Genomic DNA, 23820 nt, shown 5'->3' with positions numbered 1-23820 from the left:
AAAAAATCCTTATATCTAATGAAATTATAATTATTGTTGGCGACAAATTGCGAACAAAACAAATAATAATGGAAATGCATACATTCCATTCAGTAAAAATTAACTATCTTAAAATAAATGGATAAGGGAAATGTAGCACACGTAATATCTAGAATTGATACTTTTCGATATTGCGTTATTTCGAAAATGAATAATTGCAAAGTAAGTTCCTGACATGTTTCTTAAAATAACACAACATCCATTGGTATAGCTAAAAAGTTATCCTGGAAACAAAACCACATATTTGATAACTCGATGAGAATAGGATGAATTGAAAACAAATATTCTGTAGTATTTTGGTACGGTATATAGACGACAAAATTAGGGCCGAGCAAGTAAATCAATAGCGATGGCGACCTGGAATAACATTAAAAATAAGATCATGGTTACATCAATATGGAATATTCGCGGAGTATACATACGGGGTGAATGGGAACGACTACGACTTCGTTCGTAGCGATCACGGTGACTTCGACTGTAAGGTGATGGAGAGTGCCGACGTTGAGAACGATTACGCTGGGATAGGCTTCTGTAATTGAAAACTTTTAGCTCTGCAGCAATAACGAATGAAAATGGATATTGGATATATACCTTGTAGAACGTCCCCTATAAACACCCGGGGTTGGAGTATGAGGTCTCTCTGTAATGGAATAGGCGACTCGTATACGTCTGCCATCAACTTCTAGACCACAGCACTGGTCTCTAGCAACTTCGGCATCTGCTAAATATTTGTAATAAATGAAGCAAAAACCACGGGAACGGCGAGTCTAAAGATGTAAGGACATTTCAATAAGTATAACTCTCTTAGTGTCATATAATTTATATGTAACAGACAAGCCTTTAGCTTTGCTCATAATATTCTTGAATCAAAGCTCATTATTGCTGAACATTATTATAGCCCCGCGATGTGCTACAAAGCTGTATCTTGAGTATACAATGAGCATCATGATGGGGCATCAATAGTTTCGTAGAGAAAAACACTGTCTTACCTGTCTGTCAACTACAACTTGTATTGCTTCAATAGGTCCAAATTTACCAAATATCTCTCTGATTTGTTGTTGTGTGGTATGGACACTCAGACCAAAAACTCCTAGACAGCGACATGGAGAAGGTTTTTCCTAGTATTGTATAAATATATATTAATTACTGTGATTTTGGAAGTTCAGTTTATTGAAACTTACCCTATTGCGATCGTTTCTGTCGTATGGAGAGCGAGAACGAGACCTTGGTGGTTTTGACCTGTTACCATGACTACTATAATTGCGGCGGTTATATCGTGGAGATTCAGATCTTTTAAAAAGAAAAATTACATTAAAATATCACATTCATTAGTCTTTTACATTTGGTGTAAACATTTTGAACTTCTATTTCATTTCGTTTGCAAATTATTTGAGTGTTGTTGTTGAAATATATCTCGAAAATACAGAATCTACAATGTGTATGTAAACAAAGCCCAAATGGGATACAACTTCAAATCTAATATGAAATAAATTTTCACATAACCTCAATGTTTAGCAAACACCAAAACTTACCTAGAATAACTACGACGTCTTCCCGGTGGTAAAGGAGGTGGAGATGGCGGATGACGCCTCTTGGAAACTGGAGGCGAATATCTGTCGCGACTGTAGGAACGTCTACAAAAATAAAATAACATTAAAAACTACTCTGGAGCAAAGCATTCCATATTTCTTACCGGCGTCCTCGTCTATCGTCTGGGGAATACGAACGGGAACGACTGCGCGACCGTGGACCCTATGGTTAAATAAATAAATATGAATTATAGTTTTAGGACTTTTATGTTCTATTTCAGCAAAATATTAACATGTTCCACAGCAAATGTCCACCATAAAATCAAAAACTTCACAACCAGCTACTATTTTGGAAGAAAATATCCATTGTTTTTCTCACCATTGCTTCAAATCTGACCAACACCAAATAAGTGTTCAATCCAATAATTCGGTTTCCAAAATGAAACAAACACAACAAACTAAAATCAGTCTCAGCCTCCTATGATTTATAAGTTTTGGCACAAAAATACTAAACACCAAGTGCAAGGTAACTATGCGACGCCGCCAGCAAACATGTTGTTGACATCGAAACGAAAAGCGCTCCAACAGCGTAAGGGTCATTTACATATGTTGTGTTCCTGTATTTTTGTTAAGCAATGCTAAATATATGGTATATGGACAACGTAAAATATTATGTATAATGTAAGTTTTAAAACAAAAACTACTAACAATTTAATATCTGAAATTGACATTCGTGGTTACCATTTTTACTCGTTCAAATTTTTCGACTAAAAAATGTATAAGATTTATATGTCGAAAAAAGTTTTTATTGTTCATGAAATTCTATTTTCAATAAAAAGAGAAATTATGAACTTTATATTTTCATAAGTATTGCGTGCAGGGATGGTCCGTGTGACGAATTTTTTGGTTTTCGACTGTCAAAAAGGTGTAAACGTCGAAAACGTCATATACCTGTATAAAATGTAATAAATGTAGTAAACGTCATTTATTTCAATATTATCAGCATATACAGTTATTTTCAAGAATACATATTATTTTTACATATATCTCACTATACCTTGCAAGAACTGGTAAAAATTACTAAATTTTTTTGAGAAGAAAATTTTGAAATTTTATATTAATTTGAGCTAAGCATGCGTAATATCCAGATTGATTAATGGAAATTGCTATTTTGTCAAAAACCTAAGTGATTTGGGTAGGTTTCCGACGTTTCTGACGTATGTATTATACGTCGGAAATGTATGTCATTTACGTCACTGTTTCTGACAGGCCATCTCTGATTGCGTGTTTGGGTAAAATTCATTGAAATGCATGTATCCATGGCTATAAATCCATTTGTTTATAGATTAATTTTACAACATTGGTAAGAAGAATTTAATGATTTATGGATGAAGCAATATCTAAATCATATTTTTTCAATTCGACTTTGAAAATAAAACCTGACATTCAAAAAGTTAAAAATATTTAGAATGAACATGACTTGTTGCATTTGTTCGTATTTATTCTGGCATTATAGGCCATAACGTAGAGGTGTAATTTATCTTTGTTGACAAAAGATACCCACCCCACCTTGTTTAAATATACCATGCTTACATCTAACTTGAAATAAAGAAAATCATACAAATAAAATGAAGTAAAATTTTTGAACTTTATCAGTCTTATTCTGGACATCAATTCACCGCTTTAAGAATTTGGCAAGATAAAATATCGAAATTTAATGTATATGCCGTTTTAGTCCCAATTTATATTAGGCGAGTTTAATTGCGGCAAGTCTTTGTCCGGCTCTATCCGATAAAAATATCGGATGTTGTCGAACAGTAATAATTTCTAACAACATGTCATATGTACAAACTATATTTAATAGGTGAATTTTAGTAATTGCTTAATATTTCTAAAATAATGAAAATATTCAAATTAATGCTCGAAAATTTGATTTTTTTATATTTCACTATAGAACGTAATCACGAAAATTCTCACTGAGTAAATTTTTCTCTCAATTCACTATCATTTATATTCATTAAATACAGAAAAGTACTGTTATAGCGAAAGTTGGGACCGAATAAAATGTTCGTTATAAAAAAGTTCAATAAATAATTATATTGTAAATAAAGTTCGTTATAAAGTAGAACCCGGATTTTTGCAATTTTTTATGCTTTATCCGATTGGACTCAAATTTTGTATTTAGGCGTTTCATGCTTTAATTGATCGATATTTGGGGTCATGTCAAAAATATGCAAAATATACATACATAATTAGATTTCTATAGGTTAAAAATAAAGAAAGCACACAAATTCGAAAGCTACACTGATTTTTTTTTTTTTTTTTTGAAAAATGATTGCATATGTGAAATATGTTGCTATATTTACACATATTTTGCAATTTTTGCCTATATTTTTCATATTTTTTGCATACAATTATATATTGCATATTTTTTTGTATATTTTGCATATGTTTGCATATATTTTGTATATTTTTCCATATTTATTGCACATCGACTTAGCATGCCGTGCATATTTTGCATATTTTAGCATATATTTTGCATATTTTATGCATATATTTTGCATATTTATTGCATATCGACCTAGCATATTTTGCATATTTCTTCAATTCACATATGCAAATTATATTCATTAAAAATATGAACCCTTCAAATAATTCTATATCCTTTGAAACGAATTTGTGTCCAATAAAATTTCGTTATAAAAAAGTTCATTATTAAAAAATAGACTATGCAAAATCCGAAAGTTAGTTATAACCGGTGTTCGTTATAAGCGTACTCGCCTGTATTATACACTTATTTCAATTGAATTTTAGATATTTTCTATACTTCCAGTTCCTTCCATTCCAATTCATGTACACTTTTCTATAATAATTCTTAATAAACTGATTATTTCAATATAAGCAAATGTGTACATAATTGTAACATATATTTTTACCTTTAATGTTAAAACTTAATATAATAAATATGGTTTTTGATTTACTTTTGTTTTGTCTCTTGATCTGTTACATATCGTACATATATCACCGGATTCGGAACATTAGTTGGAGGCACTTCCAATTCATCCATATAGGAACAAGCGATAGCCAATGTACTGCCGTCGTGACTGAAGTTGAGAGATGAAATCGAGGTATCGTATTCGTGAAACTGGCACAATCGTTTCTTATTAAATCCATCCCATATATTGACAAATCCATCGGAGCCACCAGTAGCAAATGTGTTATAAACATTGTGAAAACTAATGGCGTTTACCGGGTATATCCGCTCAACTGAGTCCTGTTTATTGCGATGGCATTTGAAGGCAAACTTACGCTTTTGAACTTCGATGTCAGGATCCAAATACTCCACAGCTACTCGACCCTCAATTGAGGACATGACATATCCCTCCTTATTGGGGAAGAGACGTATACAACGTGTTTGATATTTGAGAGATGATTCTCTTTTCATCATGTATTCTTCCATTTTGCGCAAATCCCAAATTAATACTTTACGTTCGGAGGTTGCCACGACAATTTTCTCATCATTAACAGACATGGAGTATACTTTTCCATTGCATTGTTCGTATGTGCCCACACAACGCTTCTCACGCATATCCCACAATTTGAGAGTTTTATCCCAACTGCCGGTTAAAATGCCATTTACAGACTCTGCATATTCAACGCATCTTATAGGCTCATCATGGCTTCCCACAACATTTTCGGTATGAGTATTGACATCATAAAGTCGGAGCTGGTTGTCCAATGAACCACTCACAACATGCACCACATCCTAAAATCAAATGTTAATTAGTTATTCAATTCAAACGGGATGTCAAATGAAATATTAACCATGAAAGTTGCATCCAACACTGGAGCATCCTGCACAAATTTAATTACTTGTCTAACAGCGTTCACATCGTAGAATCGAACTGTTCCGTCCCATGAGGAAGCAATTAAGTACTGATTTGATTTTGGTCCAAATCTGACTGACGATATCCAATCTTCTGGAGGATTGCTTAATTTCACTTCTGTCGGTCTCATTTTTGTCATTTGCTTGCAAAATAAATTTATTTATTTCTCCCGATCTTCCGTGATTATGTTAGTGACGCCTTCTTTTCTATGTCGTGCGCGCTTTTTCACCGACTGAAACCGAAATTAAAAACGTTCCACCTTGCCGTATTTTTATATTTCAATTTGCTGATATATTAGTTTTTTTTCTCAATTAACATCACCTTTGTTAATTAGATTTATTTAAATAAATTATTAATACTGGTCCAACAAGCAATCTTGGTTTTCCCTTCAGGACTGTTATTTCTAAATATGACAATTCAACTGACAGCAGTTATAAAGCAAGAACTGCCATCTACTTTGCTCGAATTCATACAAATAGGGGAGAAAGAACAAAATGCTCGATAACGGGCACTCCACTAAAAGAGAACAGACAGGTATTTACATATTGTTACGAAAGGGGACATGGGAGAATACACGTTGAGGTATTCTATATGTCTAACCGTATTCATCTGGATTTTAATACAAATGACAAAATTCTATACAATACATTCGATATACATATTGAATGCAGTTAAAATAAATTAGCATCCATTTATCAGTTATATATGACGCTACTACAGAATCGTCTTTTCCTCTTACGAATTATAATAATTATAATAATTAAAAGGAATTTGAAGTCTATTTTATTCCAAACATGGCAATATCGAAGACGGTAACCGGGTTTCATGATTACTCATGAATACGTGGTAACTAGTTCGATACAAGTCCGAAATCAACATTCAGTCGAAAAAAAATGTTGGGTTGCACGTGCGTTTGATTTCAAAATTAAAACAAAATAAAAAAGAAAAACAATGACGGAATTTAATGAAAAAACCAAAAACTCAAACACTTTTCGGGTAAGCAAATGATACACAATGATATATAACTATAATTTTCAAATCGGACACTCTACTTCTTAGTTTAAAAGTTTTGCCGAACGTGTGAATGAAATCGACTTGAGGCGTCTAGCGTTGTACCACATTGGTCACGAAAATGAGGAGTTGAACGAAGAAAACGAAACCTATTTCCATCAAACTCTGCGCAAATGGATGGTCCTGAATTTAACAACAGAGTTCTCACAGTTTTCACGGAAGGTCCTGAAAGTTGTAACACTGCCACAGTTACTGCACCAGAAGGACTTTGTCATTGACACTCTATTGGAAAAATTGTCATGTGCCACAAATTTGTCCCTGCAACCACTCTTGGAACTTCTCTACGTATTGGCACGCGATTTACGAGAGGAGTTCTACCCATATTTCCAGAGAGTGTTGGACAGACTGATTTGTTTGCTCAATACACAAGACGCAGAGCAACTAGAATGGACCTTAGTATGCCTGGCCTACCTTTTCAAAACTCTGAAGCCACATTTAAAGCGAAATATTGGCATTGTCTTCCACAGTATATTACCGTTATTAGACGAAAGGCGTTACGAAGAACATGTTACGAATTTTGCCGTGGAATGTTTCTCCTTTATTGCCCGTGATGTAAAGGATTATGGCAAATTTTTAGAATTTGTTCTGTCCACAGTGTCCCGTGAGCAAATCGAAAGCATTCAGGGCTGTGGCCGTTTACTTTTCGAAATAATGCGAGGTGTAAAGGGACAGTTCCATTCCATAGCCGGTGATTTTCTGCAGTTTATATTTGAAGCCTTGGTCGAGAAAAAAGATGTCAAACAACAACAGTTGAACTTACTGCACGATATTGTCGAACACGCTGTGATGCAATTAATGAAATTTATTGCACCGTCTCAAATGTCATTGTTCTGGACCAAACTGTGTGCGGTCGCAGACACACAATTGGTGGTCACGAAATTGCAATTTCTGATGAAAATCGCTCTGCAGGTAATCGAATACAAAGAAGGACGCTTCATATCCGAAATGGATGTCATTGTGGGAACAGTCTTGAAAATCGTCGACAGAGGAATGCAGGAAAATCAATCCGAAGACATTTTGCAGTTAACTACAAAAGTCATAAGTTCAATACTATTATCAGGTTCTTCCTTGGTCACCCAATTGGATACGAGTCGCTTATTGAAAAAGGCTTTAACCATAAAACACCGGCAAATTTATGATGACTTTGTCCTGTCAATGGCCTTGCATGTCCAATTTGATATACTCATTCTGCCTTCTCTGGTACAGTATTTCGAAAGCAATTTTGACCAACAAGCCATAGAACTAATGGCAAGGGTCATAACCATTAAACAACCACTGAATTTTAACAGCTGCGCATTGCAACAATGGAAGCCTATGGATATAAAAGTAAATTCATTGCAAAGCATTAGTCGCATTGAAGGTAGTTTGCAACGACTTGTCGGAGCTAACAGTAAAGATTTTGAACAAAATATATTATTGCTGATTGTGGCACCTCACATAAAAGGCTTGAGAACTGAAAATATACAAAAGTCATTAGAAGCATTGATGAAATCTACAGTCAAGGAGTTACAAACTACAGTCACAACTGAAGACAGTCGGAGAACGCTCAACACACTGGCCCTTCTAATTGAGATCTTATGCCAATTGAACTTATCCCCACCGAAAGAAATTTTGAAGCCATTGACAGAGATTTTGTTGACAAATTTACAGTACAAAAACGTATTGGGTTGCCTGAACCAATTAATATATAGGAACCCGAAAATGTTTAACAACGAAAGCAGTCTAGTACCACAGTTGTCAAATATTTTGCAACATCATGATCACGAGTTTCGACTATTGGCTGCACATTCCTTGAGTGTTCTGTTCAAGGGTCAGGAAGCAAAATCTCCGTATCACATATTTTACCAGACCGAATTAATAGAACCCAATATTCATAACTACAGGGAACAGCTCTTGCTTATACAGAAATTGGAGACACAATCGGAACTCTTTAAGTCATTCACAGATTCCATATACAAAGAAGATTGTATACGGTTTCTCTTGGGTATGCTGTATCACAATTTCAAATTTGTCTGGGAACCAACACTGAAACTCTTAGAAGATTATGCCAAAGAAGTTGAGCCGGCTGTTTTCTGGACTATTTACCAGGATAAAATGCAGAAGACATTGGACAGTATCGACTATACCAAGGAACATTTTAACCAAGAAAATGAGGTCGTTGAGGAAATTTGGAATTCCAACACGATGAATACAATATTACCCCTGACCAGGGATCGACAACTGACTCAACAACAGATATTGAATTATCGCATTCTGTTGTGGCAACATCTGCCACAGTACGGCAAATTGTTTGAAATCAAAAACCGAGAACTTGTGGCAATCTTTTTGAAATTCATCGAAGAGGAATACAAGCAGCATTTGGAGAAGAAAGAGAATTGCTGGGACCTGAATGCTACGTCCAACAAAAAGTGTGATCTCGACTTGGACGAGGATGATGTTGAGGAGGAAAAGAAGGTCAAATATAAGAGGGTGGCCAAAATGGGTAGTCAAGACAATGTGCGAGTCAAGTTTATATTACAGACCTTGCAGTGCAAGTTATCGGTTTTGGCTGTTCAACAGAATCCCCGCGCACTATACAAAGAAACAGAACTGTGGCAATTATACATGCAGCTATTGAAAGGCTCCAACAACCAATTACAAAAGTGTGCCCTGGACTGTGTCATGACATACAAGCCCAAGTCACTCATGCCGTACAAAGACCTGCTCTACAATATACTCGATGAAAAAAAGTTCAAAGATGAGTTGCTCAATTTCAAAGTGGACACTGTGTCAGAGGAGCATCGTGAGCAATTCATGCATATACTTTTGAGATTGCTGTACGGCAAAATGATTACGAAAGGTTCGCAAAAGGGCCTAAGTCCCCAGCAAAGAAAATCGATCATTCTCCGCTTTTTGGGTCAGTGCAGTCTTGCCGAAATTGAATGGTTCTTGCAAATGGCATTCGGTTTATATACACAGTACACTGACGAAGCCACGTCTATCGAGCGCATACCCGACATTGTTAAGGAAAACTTTAACATTTCCGCAGTGTGGTCCCCCAAAAAACTTCAGAGCGTGGTTAATCTGCTTGAACTTATTCGCAAAGAGTTCGGTGGCATTATGCAGGAAAAGTTCCATTTGTACATGCTTAAACTTCTTGTTTTCATCGGTGCGGTTTGCAACCAAGTACTAGAATTAAATGCGTCGTTAATGCACCCGAAAATGCCCGTAGTTTTTAGGAATTTGAAGCAAAATGCTTTGGAAAGCCTTGTTAACTTCTTTGAACACATTGAAGAATTTGAGTGGAACAATGCTTTAGTCGCGTGCATAACAAAAGTTTTCGTCTATCCTTCTTTGGAGAAGTTGCCATCGGAATGCATACATGCACCCACACCCTTGTTGAAGTTATTGCTTTTGTGGGGTGAGAAACCAAAACACTTCGCTTTCCTCAGCCAGAAGATGGATGGGTCGGAGGAAAACATCTTTCATTTCATTATCCTATTGCTTTTGAATGAAAAATCGAAAGCATTGGTGCGAAAATCTATAATGAGTCTAATTGAGAGATTGTTGGTGGCATCGGAAAGTGAATTAGAGTTTTCAGACGATGGGTTGGCCCTTATAAAGCCATACATTCCCGAGCTATTGCAAAGATTGAAGATGAACTTCTCCACCAAGGGATCGAAACAGTCTTTGGATAAACGCGACTTAAATATATTGTCAATGTTAACTAAACATGTCGAGGAACCTGAGATTTGCGACAATTTACTGGAACTGTTGTTGCCTATACTCATATCCAAAACCCAAACCCAGTCGAATGCCGAAGTGGTAACGCAAGTCATAACCACCTTGTCAAATCTTATCAAACGGCTCCAGCATCCGGAAATGTACGTGCGGAAGATAGCTCCTCTTTTCGAACAAGTCTCGGAAGTGTCTGCTCGCAAGCAGTTGTGTGATTTAATAGCCGATATTGCAAAAATAAAACATAAACTGAATCCGAATTCTCAGACCACCAAAAATTTGAAGTTTACTGCTCGTATTATGATACTCCTCAACGCCTGGGATAAACGGTGGGTAGAACAACCGGACTACGAGAAACGTCTGGATGCCCTCAAGGAACTTAAAGAAAAGATTGAGTCACCCGAAGGCTTAGATATAGACATGGGCGTTTTGGTAATTTTCAATTGCATATACTTTCTCCGACACGACAAAGATATGGGTTTGCGTGACAATGCCAGTGAACATTTGAGGCTTTTGGTGCCCCATCTAACGAAGAAATATGCCGACGACAAGCCACAAACAAGATATTTAGTTGGAGATATATTTATAAACCTAATTAGACGCATTATCAAAGATTCGAATGAAAATGTCCGAAACGAAGGCATCCGTTTATTGGGTGAGATGGTAAGAGAATGTCCCGACTCACACGAAATACTTAAGGATTTAAATGCACTGGGAGATAAACTAGACCTTGAGGTGGATTTCTTCGAGAACATGATACACTTGCAGTCGCATCGTCATGGCAGAGCTTTGCTCAAATTCAATGCTATGGCAGCCACCCTGTCTAGGCCACCTTGTGTTAGGACTCTCACGCTAATTATACTACCGCTAGCCTCTCGATATCTTTTGCAAGAACAGCATGCAAGCAAACATACACTCATTGATGCAGCGATAGAAACTGTAGGAGTTGTATGTCAGTTGTTGCCCTGGCAGCACTATTACACAATTCTACGCTATTATTTGATGAAAATGCGTTCGTCCCACGACTACCAGAAGCAGTGCGTGCGCATTGTTGTGAGGATATTGGATGCGTTCCATTTTGATCTGACATTGTCTCAGAGTGATGCTGAAACCATGGAAAAGCTTAAAGCAGATATAAAGAATTCTACTGACGTCTATTTAGAACCCGAATCGAAAAAAGCAGCACCTCAAGCCAAACAACTCAGTGAAGACAAGGATGGAAAAGCAGACGATGATGACGACGAAGGCGTTGTGATGTCCAAATCGAATGAGGAGGATAATTTAGAGGAGGAACTGGAAAACGACACTAACCTCACAGAAGAAGAACCCACCACGTTGAATGACGTTACTACGAAGAGTGAATCGTGCATGAAGCATCCATTGGTATTGTCGTGCGCCGCTTCCAAAAAAGTACTGACTACCATTACCACCATATTGATACCAACACTTAATCGGTCCATTACCGAACAATCTTCGTACGACAACAAGCATAAAGTGAATCGCAAAAGGTTAAGTATTGAGCGAGAAGAAGAAGAAATTCTTAGGGTCCCAATAGCGTTGGCGTTAGTTAAGCTTATGCAGAAGCTGCCAAAAGAATTGATGGACTCTAGCTTACCAGGTTAGTCAACATAGTGCCAACCTCTTGTAAATACTTAATCATATACCTGTTTTTAATTCTAGGTGTATTTATGAAGGTTTGTACCTTCTTAAGGTCTCCCCTGAAATCCGTGAGGATGCTCACTCGTGACATATTAAAGAAGATAATGCTGTGTCTTGGATCGTCGTACCTTTCCATGCTGGTAAACCACTTGCAGAATCTCCTAACTAGAGGCTTCCAAGTACATGTTCTGTCAGTTACAATACACGGTGTTCTCGATGCTCTGCGAGATGTCGTCCAATCGGGCGATATCGAAGCGTGCCTCCACAATTTATTGGAAGTGGCCCTTAACGATATTTTCGGCGATATCAGTGCAGAGAAAGAAGTTGACAAATTAACTTCCCACACTCCTGAGGCAAAGCCAAGCGCAAAAAGTTACCTCGTACTACACATAATCGCACGGAATATCCAGGAGAATTGTCTGCTGGACTTATTAATGCCCTTTAAAGATCACCTAGCCCGATCGAAATCTCGCAAGTTGACCTTGAAGATTCAGGAATGTTTTGCGAAGATCGTTAATGGTTTAGTGGAAAATGTGCATATATCACGCGAAAGCTTATTGATCTTTATATATGGCACAATATCCGAAAGTATTACTGACCTTTTGCCCGGTACACAAAGAAGAGTTTTATCGGAACAGGAGAAGGAAAAAATGCGTCGAGCTCGTCCAGATTGCTTCATAATACAGCCCCCTCCACAGAGATCGGGAGCACTTAACAAAAAAATCAAGACAAATGCCCAGGCAAATGCGCATATCCTCATTGAGTTTGGTTTGGAAATGTTGCATATTGTCTTAAAACGTAAAAAGTTGCAGAATGTTGACTATCAGCCTTTCCTCAATCCCATTCTGCCATTGCTCCGAGATTCCCTAAAGAGCACCCATATTAGAGTGACAACGTTTGCTCTGAAGTGTTTTGCCACGCTGTGGGTGGAAGAATATGAACTAAAAGCCATGGAAGAGCCCGAGTACATACGATCTGTGGTGGAGAGAATGTTCGAAATACTAAAGAATTTCTCTACTTTCGGTGCTACTAAGCAAGAGGATAACTTCCAGTTGATAAAATCTGCGTTTAAAGCCATAGTGGCATTGGTGAGGAAGTGCACCTATTATGACCTAACCGAAGAGCAGGTTGATGAATTGATTCTGTACATAGAGCAAGACCTGCACGACGGCGAAAATCAGGCTATGACTTTTAATCTGCTTAAGGCTCTGTTGAACCGTAAAGTAGAGTGTAAAGCTATTCATGATATCATGAAGAAAATCGGCGAGATGTGTGTTGTATCGCCATCTGATTATGTGCGTGATGAGGCTAGAAACCTGCTGACCACTTACGTCATGGAATATCCTCTTAACAAAAAGGTTGACCACATCGTGAAATTCTTCTCGGTGCAGTTGTGTTATTCTTTGTCCGCTGGTCGGTTATCTGCCATAGAATTCATCTGTACCATAATTAAAAAATTCCCGCTGGTCATATTAACAAAGAAAGCGGAATTTTTGTATATTTCCCTCGGCACCAGGCTTGTTAACGACGAGGATCCTGAATGTCGCAAGGCAGTGGCCAATTGCATTGAAATTTTGATAGGAAGATTAGAGAAAGCGAGTCGGCAACATTTGTTCGACTTGACATTGCTGTTCTTCAATGTCGATAATAAGCCTTCTGTTCGTGAAATGGGCGCGGCATTGTGCTCCAGATTTTTGAATTCAGAGAAGCAATCATTTGCTCCTCGCCTCAAAGTGTTGCTGCCAACATTGGTTGCAAGATTAAATCAGGACAGCTCGTCTAATGTTGGACGCTTTGTAAGGGCGCCGCACGCGGACTCACTACCTGAAGGAGCTGACGCCAGTGGCATTCCCAAAAAGAAGAAATGTAAAGTAAGTTGATAAAATATTGACATTCTGAAACAGTGTCAAATTCTCATATATATGTTCATCTTGCTATTTTAGTCGAAGAAACCAAAGGAGTTCGTAGAAAACAAAGCTCTGGAAAAAGAAGTTAACGAAGTGTTGCACGATGAAGGCTTCCAGGAGGAAGAGGAGGAGATGGAACGAAAACAACGCTCACTAGATCACGAACTCATTCAAGTGCAGTATTGCTTGTTGAAAATATTCGAATATTGTTCATCAGAACTGTTGAAGACAAATGAACTGACCAATACAGTAGATGAACTTGCCTACGAGTCGCAGCGCCTTTTGGCACATGATCATAATTGGGTACGATGCAATGCCGCCAAAATCATTGGTCACATTCTTAGTCAATATGATTTTGATTATATTGGTCGGAAATTGTCACAAACCGACGTGGAGGAGGATAGTGCAAAAAAATCAATTAGCTTGGATTTCATCTACCTAAATCCTCAATATGATATAAAGTCGCTGATTTTGGATTTGTGCGCTCAAATGATGCCTGGCGAAACATCTCAGTTAATGATTGATGAAATCGTTAAAATATTCCTTTATGTTGCAACAATGCTTAAAGATGTTCCATTCAGTGTTAAGAGGCAAAACGAAAGTGACGATGCCAACGAAGAGGATAGCAAGGAGTCAGTCGCCAAAATCAACCTCTACTGGCTTTTAAGGCAAATTCGATTTTTGATCAATAAGGAAGTTGTAAAAGCATCCCACAGCACCAATATGGTATGTGTCTATTTCTCTCGTACATATTTACTGAAAATAATATAAAATGTTGCTTTTTTTTGTAGCGTACATCGTTATTCACACTACTAGAAGGCCTTATAACCCTTCTGAGTGTCGATCAATTGGAACAACTTGGACCCAGTATTCTCGCAGCATTAGTACGAGAAATGTCCGAGGAAGATCAAAATGTGGATCCCGATTTAAGGCAAGTGGCTTTGCGTGTTGGTAGTCGTCTAAGGAAGCGCATAGGTTCGGACGTTTATGATAAGTTGCGTGCAAATGCTCAGATGAAACTAATGATTCGACGAGCCGACCGCAAGAAACTATTATCACAAGAAAAAATTCACGATCCTGTTCGAGCAGCTAAGCGGAAATTGGCTATGCAAGAACGTAAGAAGTCTGCCAAGAAGTTAAAAGCTAGTGTTATGAGAGGAAAGGCGGCAGATGTTAAGCAGAAACTTAAAAAGCGAAAACGGAAAGCTGATGACAGTTTGTTTTAACACACAATAGAATAATGTAATATAAGTGATGTGCCTAGTTTTAGGAATAGTTTATAGTTTATATGATGTTACATTCTATGAAATGTATTCTATTAGATCGTTTTATAAATGAAATTTGCTCCATGCGTTTTATTTTAATTGTTTTATTTGAATAGTTAAACTTGAGGGGTCTGATGGAAACCCAGTCGCGTAGATATTATGGATAAAATATTAATGAAAATATAAAAAAGTAAAAATAAAAATCCCGGACTAAAATACCTAATGATATTTGAATTGACAGTGTGGCAACATTTTTTGAATGTAATCAGTTTTGTTTTGATTCCTCTGATTCCACGCCGAATTTCGACCTACGTGTCCCTATCTTTAATCAGGATTTACTTTGCTTCTGCATTATCAGTTTTGTCTTGGGATCTATTTTTTAAATTTCGCGATGCCGACGCGTTTCAAAACGCCGGCATTGTAATCCGAAAGAACTGTACTTTTTTATCAAAAGTACGCGTCGTCAAATTAAAGTGGATTTAAAATTTTGTTTTGCAAATTCAATTGAATAAATTGTAATTTATTATTATAAAGCCCAAACACCAGCCAGAAAACAAAGGAGTTACATCCAGCCAATCCAAGAAGTTACAGTAGTAAGTAATTTCATTACATTTATTTGATTCATATTAACGTATAAACTGAATGAATACAGACAAGAAGTGTACATTACAATATACAAACTAACCATGAATATTCCAATAACGTACTAAAAATATGCCTATCCTATATTTAATTTCGGGCCCATGGGCTAGCTCTAATTTTGGTATTACGATGGATCAAATCGTCACTCCATTTATCGGTTTGGACGTTGGATTTACAAATGTTCAAAATTGGTTCAGTTGGTCTTGGAAAAAAAACTACCGAAAAAGTATGTATATATATAAATTAAGGTACCTTACCTGTTTGTTTTTTTGGGACTTCTATAAGTGTGGTAAAATTCTTGATAAATAAGATTACCTATAATTTTGCAGAAAAGCGACTTTCCTGTAAACATTCAGGTTACTTTTCAATTGAAATCACCAATATCATGAAGTAACTTACCAAATGGGCTACGCGTTATTTTATGTAATTTTACTCGGCAAGGATAATCGAAATATGAGATTGCAATTTTATGGAACTAATGGGTTTTAATGGTGTATATGAATCATGATAGGAAACACATTAGTAATATATATTAGTGTCGAACCAATAAAAAACGTATGTATGTGTTTTACCAAATATAGAATGGAATGTCGGCATTATACATGAATTGTTATTTGAGGGATGCGGATTTCCAAGGATTTGTTTAAAATCATACAACATTTTTGACAGTTAATTGTACCGTCAGTTTTGCCGATGAGGTTACCTTGGAACGTTCCTTTCTCTGAAATAACCCAGCTCTCATGTCATGTCTCTCATGTCATTTTCTAAACAACGCACTATTCGGCGTTATGCACCACACATCATTCGTAAATCTGACGGGCTAACGTCAATTTTGTTTCGGTCTGGTTTTTATCGGTCATTCTCGACCATCCACCACTATCCGTTCCGTAGCATGTCTGCTCTCTGTTTATTCGGTTAAAGACTCGCAACAAAAGTGACTAAAGTGAAAGTGGCGTTTCATAGAGTTTTTCTTCGTTCATTCGTGAGTGGCGCAACACGATCCCGATGCAAGTTTGTTATTAGGGTAAGTTTCGAAGCTGCGGGCCTTTGTCTTGGTTTGTTTAATTTGTATCTGTGCACTTCTATTATTCAAGACCTTTCGATTTCACCACGACAATTATACCAAATATAGTATGCAATGTTTTAAAAAAGATGCTTCAGCATCTGAAAATAAAAACGAAAACCACAACCCCAACCACAGCCAAAGCTATGTAAATGAGTCAGAGCAAATCAAGAATTCGGTCCAGGACACATCCAAATTATCAAGTGACAACGATGCTAACAGCAGAATTGAGAAACCTTCGTGTTCGACTCAAACTGTTGTCACTGACGTTTTGCCAGAGCCATCTCCGCCTCCGGAAATGCAGGAGAAATATCGTGATCTGTTGATGGCTTGTTACGAACATGCTGTGTTTTTCAAAGATGATTTTACGGAAAAGGGACAACGACTGCACGCGGCCTCTGTTGCGTGGCAGGACTTTATTATTATGGCAGATAATCTGGTGAGGCAAGTGCAATCGTTCGCAAACACATATGATTTCGATGAAAATACTCCTGGCAATGGCTACCGCAGTTTCGTTTCTGTTGTCGATTCGTGTATAGAATACGGGCTGGCCATTTGTAAGAACTTGACTGCGGCCAGGTCTACCATGTTCTTCCGTAAGAAAGCATATGTTAAAGAAGTAGAGGCGTGTTCCCAGCTGCTCTCGTCCCTGTGTTCCTGTCTCAAATATCTGTTAATTTTACACGAGTGGTCGAAGGACAGTGCAGACCTCTTTGCATACGGACAGCATTCGGCGGAGGAGTTGTTCGAGATGGGCGACACAATAAATCAGTATTGTTTTTATGGACGTTGTATGGGATTCCAGTATGGCGATTCCATACGGGGTGTCCTGCGATTTATTTCAATAAGTATGGCCGGATTTTCGGAAACATTTTATGCTCAAGACGTGGACGGTCCCCTTTTGAAGACGACACGCAGCGTATGGACCAGTGGCAAATATTTGTTAAACCCGGAGCTAAGGGCGAGGAGGATAGTAAATCTCTCTCAAAATGCTAAAATTGATTTTTGTAAATCATTTTGGTTTTTGGCCGAGTCGGAGTTAATGCATAAAATACCCAGTTTGGTTGGCAGTTCCATAAAGGTCAATCAAGTTATAGAGATTCCATCTGAACCCCTGCAGTTGCCAAAGGTGCACAACTCAAATGAAGCTAGTGCTGAAAGTGAAGGCGAGGAATTGCTGGACATTCCCGTGCCATCCAGTCATTTGGGTCCAGGACTTGTAATTCAAGCACGGTTGCTCAGTTCACAACGCCGTGAGGGCATGATGGGACTGGGTCCTACCCGAGGTTGGCGTAAATTACCTGCCCGCAGCCCATCGATTCTTTTTCACTGTCACGGAGGTGGGTTCGTTGCTCAATCCTCTAAATCTCATGAGTTGTATCTGCGGGATTGGGCTGTGGCGTTGGATTGTCCGATTTTGTCAATTGACTACAGTTTGGCGCCTGAAGCTCCCTTTCCTCGGGCAATTGAAGAAGTGTTTTATGCCTATTGTTGGATGCTGAAAAATTCCAGTTACCTTGGCACTACAGCTGAACGAATTGTTTTAGCTGGAGATTCCGCCGGTGCCAACCTCTGCATAGCTCTTGCCTTGAAATGTATCCAACAGGGAGTACGAATACCTGATGGTGTATTTTTGGCATACTGCCCGACACTTATTAATTTTGTACCCAGTCCCGCTCGATTACTATGCCTTATGGACCCCTTATTACCATTTGGTTTTATGATGAGATGCCTAAGAGCTTATGCAGCGCCAAGTCCCGAAATTCTAACAGAAAACTCGAAGAGTGAAGAGTTCATAAAAGAAATACGTAAAGCATCGGATGAAGAACCACACTATAAGCTTAGCCTTGACAAGCCGGATAGTAAATCAATATCGGAAGGGAATTCTTCACAGAAGAGCTCAGATAATCATAAATGGGAACAAATAAAGGTAAATCCCAAAATATCTGTGGATTGTAATTATTACGCGAATCTCTAATTGTATTTCAGAATGACAAAATGGATGCCACAACCCAATGTGGGATTGAAGTGGCACAGGAAGAGACTGAAGACAGTTCGGAGAATACATTCGCCAGTGCCTCGTATCTTAGTCAGACAGTCGAACGAACAGATTTGCCGTCCACTGGAGATGGCGACAATAGTTCCTGTGTGTCATTCGAAGACGATTCAGTGCCCATCGAACACCATCCAGTGACAGCGAATCAAAAATCTGAATCGCAGCAGTATATAGATAACTTCCTTGATACATATATTGTTGATTCATCAACTGTAGAGGCTAAAGAGAATGAGAATTCTAAGCAACTGCGAACAATGCCCGCGAAAACTCTGAGGAAAATCTTCTGGTCGATGTCAGTAAAGATGTTCTAACATTAGATATTCAGGCAAAGTTGAATAACGCCGTTAACAGCATATCGAGCACAATCAACCGTTACACACAATCGTACGATATAAAACGCGATGGCAATTCTCACAAACCGATTGAAGACTTAAGAAATATGGATGCATTAATTGCTCGCTCTCCCAGTGCGGAGTTTGCCTTTCAGATTCCAAAAGATCCATTTTTATCACCTTACTACGCAAGTGATGAATGGCTGCAGCAGATGCCGGCAACTAAAATACTCGTAAATTTTTAAAAACAAACAGTTCCTGGAACCCCTTTTAAATACTATTTTCTTTTTTAGACGTTAGAAATGGACCCCTGCCTCGACGACTGTGTGATGTTTGCCAAAAAGTTAAAGAAATTGGATAGGCCAGTTACATTGGATATTTTGAAGGGATTGCCTCATGGATTTTTAAATTTTACAATGGTAAAATGCAGTTTGTTTCGTTATAGCTTCAACTCATAAGTCTGTATTTTCTTTTCAGATTTCTAATGAGGCAATGGAAGGTTCTAAAATGTGCATTAAATTATTAAAGCAATTAATTAATAAGGGCGATAACGATCAATCGATCACGACGGGTTCAACTTCTTCTACGTTAAACACCACATCGCTGGAAAGTGAAGCACAGTCTAGTTCCAACAATAATAATCTAAAAAACTAGCACCTATGTGTAATTTTTAGCATGCAGAAATATGACATCGAACGTTATAATTAAATTTATTTCTCTTAGACAGTAGAATTATATTTAGCACGGTGTTGAAAACACCAAATATCATGATTTACAAACCACTTTCATCAAATATTTTTACAGCTGTTGTTATTGATTCAATAGACTGTTTTTCATTCTCGTTATATGTTGTTTTATCGCCGATTAACATATTTGTCCAATCGCATAATAAGATTACCAAAAATCCCCTAATGCTCATTTATTTTTTATTACTAAATACAAAACAGTATTTGTCAGTCTATGTTTCATTTTTGTAAAATTTTTAAAAATAAATATATACATATGCATACGAAATTCATTGGTTTTAGTAAAATATTTTTTTTTATCGCAACTTTATTGTATCGCCGCCGATTCATGGCGACGACGATCAAGTCGAAAAGATTTATTAATATTTCATTTATTTTCTATCAAATATTTTCGTATTTAAAATATATTAATTTAGGTCATTGATATTTACTTAAAAAATGCAAAGAGTACAAAATGTGTATATGGTTTAGACATATTTTTCTACAAAAGCATAGTTCTACTGCTAAGGCGGAGAAAAACATATATTTCCTTTTTTTATGTTTCTATAGCATCAGACTTTTTATTGTAACTCTACGTGTTCTGCTAACCCCAGATGCGTTTAATGTTTCTTAGATTATTATAAAGTAAAATATAGCACATTCATTTGGGATATCTATAATATTAATTTAGAGAAATTTAAAATTTCTTTGATTTATTAATTTCATATAAAATATGTAAGTCTTACAAATTTCATCATATAAGTTTATATAAAAATGGATTAGATAGTAGTTAAGTTATACTTGATTTTCCTGTTTTACGCCTTCTTAAAAAATACAATTTAAATTCAGTTGAAACGGTGTCAAATCTTTTGTTATGGCCAACGTAGCTCCATCATTTACCAGTTTGCAGGTTAGTTTTGACAGGTTCTTTGCATCATCGATGCCAGAATGCTGTTTTCCCTCGAATTCGAGACCGACGTGTGTTAGCGCATCCAAAAAATTAATCGGTTTATATTTGTACCATTCTCTGTATATGGCCCTCAAATCGATCCACTGATTAAAATATGGCGGCTTCTTAAGTCGCTTTCTTGTGCACTCTTTGTTCAGGCAAATGCCGAAATCCCAATCTGTCCATGTTACAAACGCACAATTTCCAGCTTTGTTGTCCTTGGACATTTTCGGCAATGTTAAATGTCGCACTCTCAACTCCTTTCGCAGCCATTCCTGAAACATCATTAATGCAGTTTGCAGAGGAATGCCATTGTCCACAGTTTTTTGGGTAATACCTGTCAGCTCTGTACAGTAAGCACTAAGTTTTGGTGATTCTATGGGCATAATGTATTTGTGAAACTCTGCCTCAATTTTACCAGTCTTTAAATTAACCAATACCGCAGGAAATTCTGTAAAGATTGAAGAAGGACTCTAAATTAGAGGATAAATTCAATGTGTTGGTTTAAGTTATAAATGTTACCAATAATTTCTGATTCTCTCCATCTTGGAGGAGCTTGACTTTCCCAGCATGTGGCTTCGAAGTCAACAGCAATTACATATTCGTATGTTTGTTGTGAAAGTTTTGACTTGCTGCTCTTTGCAGACGAATTGTTTTGTGCCTGACCGCCTTCAACATATATGGTATCCAATAAACCTAGTTGCCTGTAATTGAAAAAAGGAAGAGGAGTGTATATTATAATAAATTGTACGAACATGCAAATGCGAATTTTAAAAATGTCTCGATGCTAAAGATGTATGTACGCTACAAAATCCATTATTTATATATAACCTTTTAAGTTTGCTTTCCAAAGCACACCACCATCGGTTTTTGTCTCAAAATTAAACCATTGCTAGCAATCAGTGCCTCCAGAACTATTTTCCGCAAATCCGTTGCACTGAGAACATCGGAACTGAATGAAACAAAAGCTTGTCCTTTCATACGACCATGCTGCATAACCTTAATGTCCAATTGGACATTGTCATTTTGAATTATTTGTCGGTACAACAAAATTAAATCCTCTGTTACCACATCCTTTTGGAGGTTTTTTATGTACAATTTATTGCTTGGTTCGCCTTGCTTATAATTTTTAAAAACGGACATTTCCTGCATTTCTTTTTCTCCAATTCGATTGGTTTCTAAATCAAATGGGATTTCTTTGGGCATGGATGTAATGTTAGAAGTGGCGATCGGGGTTTCACACGGAGAACGCTCACTAGATGTAGCAAGGGCTGTAGATATATTCAATTGAATATGTGAGCTCTGTAACTTTTGACTTTTAGTTTCGAATACTTCTTGTTGAGATGTTACTGTGCGCGATTTACTTCCAACATTCTGAGACAATTTCTTTACAGTCTGAAGCATTGTTCTTGCTTTTTTCTTATACTGCTCATCGGAAGGAGGCTGCTTTCTCTTTGGAATAACAATTTCATTTTTGGTAGTGGATATAGCTTCATCCGAAGACTCCATTTCGGATTCGGAATCAGTACATTTCTCTTCACCGATTGTGACCGGCTCAGTTTGGGTATATGCTTCCTTTGGTTCGCCTCTGGGTATATATTTTTCTTTTCTCTCGCGAAAGGGCGGCTCTAAATTCATTCGATTCATCAGATGCAATACTTGTGTATAGAATTTTGTATTATTTAATAGTGAAACACAAATATTATCCAGTATTCCCTTATTAATGGGTGGATATTGGTATTTCAAATATGGTGGAGGCGGTTGATCAAAGCTCAAATCTTCGTCTGTGGCATATAACTTTTGAACATACTTGCTAATTTGTAATGACTCCATAGAGGCAACATTGTTTTCGGTAAGCAAAGAAGGCGTCTGCACCGCTTTGTTGCACTTTGACAACCTTCTTTTAGGATTGGGTAAAGCAGCAACATCGTTCTTGGCTTGAGGCTTATCCTTACAAAACAATGAAATATTGAGAAGTTTTCCATTGAACTGTAGTTGTTTTAGCTTTTCCAAGGCTCCTGCCGTTTCACTCTCAGACTCATACAACAGCAATGCTCGTTTCCGTCCAAATGGTCTTATTTCCTTGGCTGGTATCGCCAGCGAGCTCAAAAGTTGTGTCAAATCATCAACTTGTTTTGGAATATTTTTCAAAATTAAAGTGTTGGACGACGGCTCCATTTTCGTGGAACTAAAATGTGTGTGATGTTAATTAGTTCTTCCCGCGTTGTCTATTGTCAACTTATGGAAAAGTCTCATATGTTTTTTTAGTTGCCCAATCTGGTGTTGCCATATGTCCGAATGGCATAGCAGCAGCAGAACACAACAATCCGAGTAAATGGCAAAGCGTTTGGCGTTGGGCGTTATTTAAAAGTGATGATTAAAGGCGATATAAAATGTGATTTCGGCATTTGATTTGGTATTTTATACAATACAATAATTCACGGTTAAAATATTCAAAACAATTAAACGGTTAATTATTATTATTATTAAATCTTTATTTTGTAATGAAAAGCCTAAGGGGCCAATAAATTATTACAATATGCTTTGAATATAAAATTTGTAAATTAACATTTAAATTATTAGAACTTAAAAGTAAATAATATCTAATTAGGAAAAAATACACTTATGACACTTCTCGGTTAAAATATTTAAAACAATTAAACGGTTATTTTTCCTTGATTAAATATAAATTTGAACCATGTGATATATATTAAAAAGAATCACTCTAAAAAAATTGGAATTACGCCCGACTATATTGCAATAAAATTATAAACATATTTTAAACAATATTAAACATATTTCTTGAATGTTTGGCAAGTGTCTAACTATTCAAAGAACAACCACCTTTATTTTTTGTAATTTGTTAAGTCACGACGATTTTTATAAAATTAAAAATTTTCATAAAAAATTGCTCAACATAAATAAGGTATTTTTATAAAAAAATTAATATTAAATTATCTAATTTTATATTGCAAAATG

General features: G+C 36.9%; 5 protein-coding genes across 5 annotated transcripts; 2 read left to right on the top strand and 3 right to left on the bottom strand.

The window, feature by feature from the left end:
• Positions 1–379: 379 nt before the first annotated feature.
• Positions 380–3155, bottom strand: LOC133329478 (transformer-2 sex-determining protein). The gene is given in 7 exon segments (XM_061537951.1): positions 380–396; positions 462–590; positions 641–806; positions 1029–1329; positions 1572–1673; positions 1733–1791; positions 3138–3155. Coding segments are annotated over 7 exon segments (792 nt in total).
• A 1365-nt stretch (positions 3156–4520) lies between these two features.
• Positions 4521–5594, bottom strand: LOC133329462 (mitotic checkpoint protein BUB3). Its single transcript, XM_061537935.1, has 2 exons — positions 5394–5594; positions 4521–5334 (listed from the first exon to the last, which is right to left on the bottom strand). Exons 1-2 carry the CDS (start codon positions 5592–5594, stop codon positions 4546–4548), a joined length of 990 nt encoding a protein of 329 aa, XP_061393919.1. The 3' UTR covers positions 4521–4545.
• An 821-nt stretch (positions 5595–6415) lies between these two features.
• Positions 6416–15048, top strand: LOC133329477 (small subunit processome component 20 homolog; the record flags this gene model as incomplete). The annotated part of the gene is made up of 5 exons (XM_061537950.1): positions 6416–6451; positions 6515–11861; positions 11924–13773; positions 13864–14535; positions 14601–15048. Coding segments are annotated over 5 exons (8340 nt in total), but the record flags the coding sequence as incomplete, so codon positions are not given.
• Positions 15049–16849: 1801 nt separating this feature from the next.
• On the top strand, positions 16850–19625 carry LOC133329476 (hormone-sensitive lipase). Its single transcript, XM_061537949.1, is given in 4 exon segments — positions 16850–18709; positions 18769–19072; positions 19075–19400; positions 19461–19625. Coding segments are annotated over 4 exon segments (2655 nt in total).
• A 946-nt stretch (positions 19626–20571) lies between these two features.
• Positions 20572–23019, bottom strand: LOC133329469 (3'-5' exonuclease Snipper). Its single transcript, XM_061537942.1, has 3 exons — positions 22652–23019; positions 21364–21545; positions 20572–21292 (listed from the first exon to the last, which is right to left on the bottom strand). The coding sequence occupies exons 1-3, from the start codon at positions 23017–23019 to the stop codon at positions 20718–20720; spliced, it is 1125 nt and encodes a 374-aa protein (XP_061393926.1). The 3' UTR covers positions 20572–20717.
• Between the last annotated feature and the right edge of the window lie 801 nt (positions 23020–23820).

Source organism: Musca vetustissima, unplaced genomic scaffold, assembly GCF_032173495.1.
Source record: "Musca vetustissima isolate MV318-11 ecotype Yass unplaced genomic scaffold, APGP_CSIRO_Mvet_v1 utg6568, whole genome shotgun sequence".
NCBI classification, from domain to species: domain Eukaryota; kingdom Metazoa; phylum Arthropoda; class Insecta; order Diptera; family Muscidae; genus Musca; species Musca vetustissima.
Note: the sequence above shows the minus strand (reverse complement) of the source record. Positions and strands in the feature narration are given on the sequence as shown.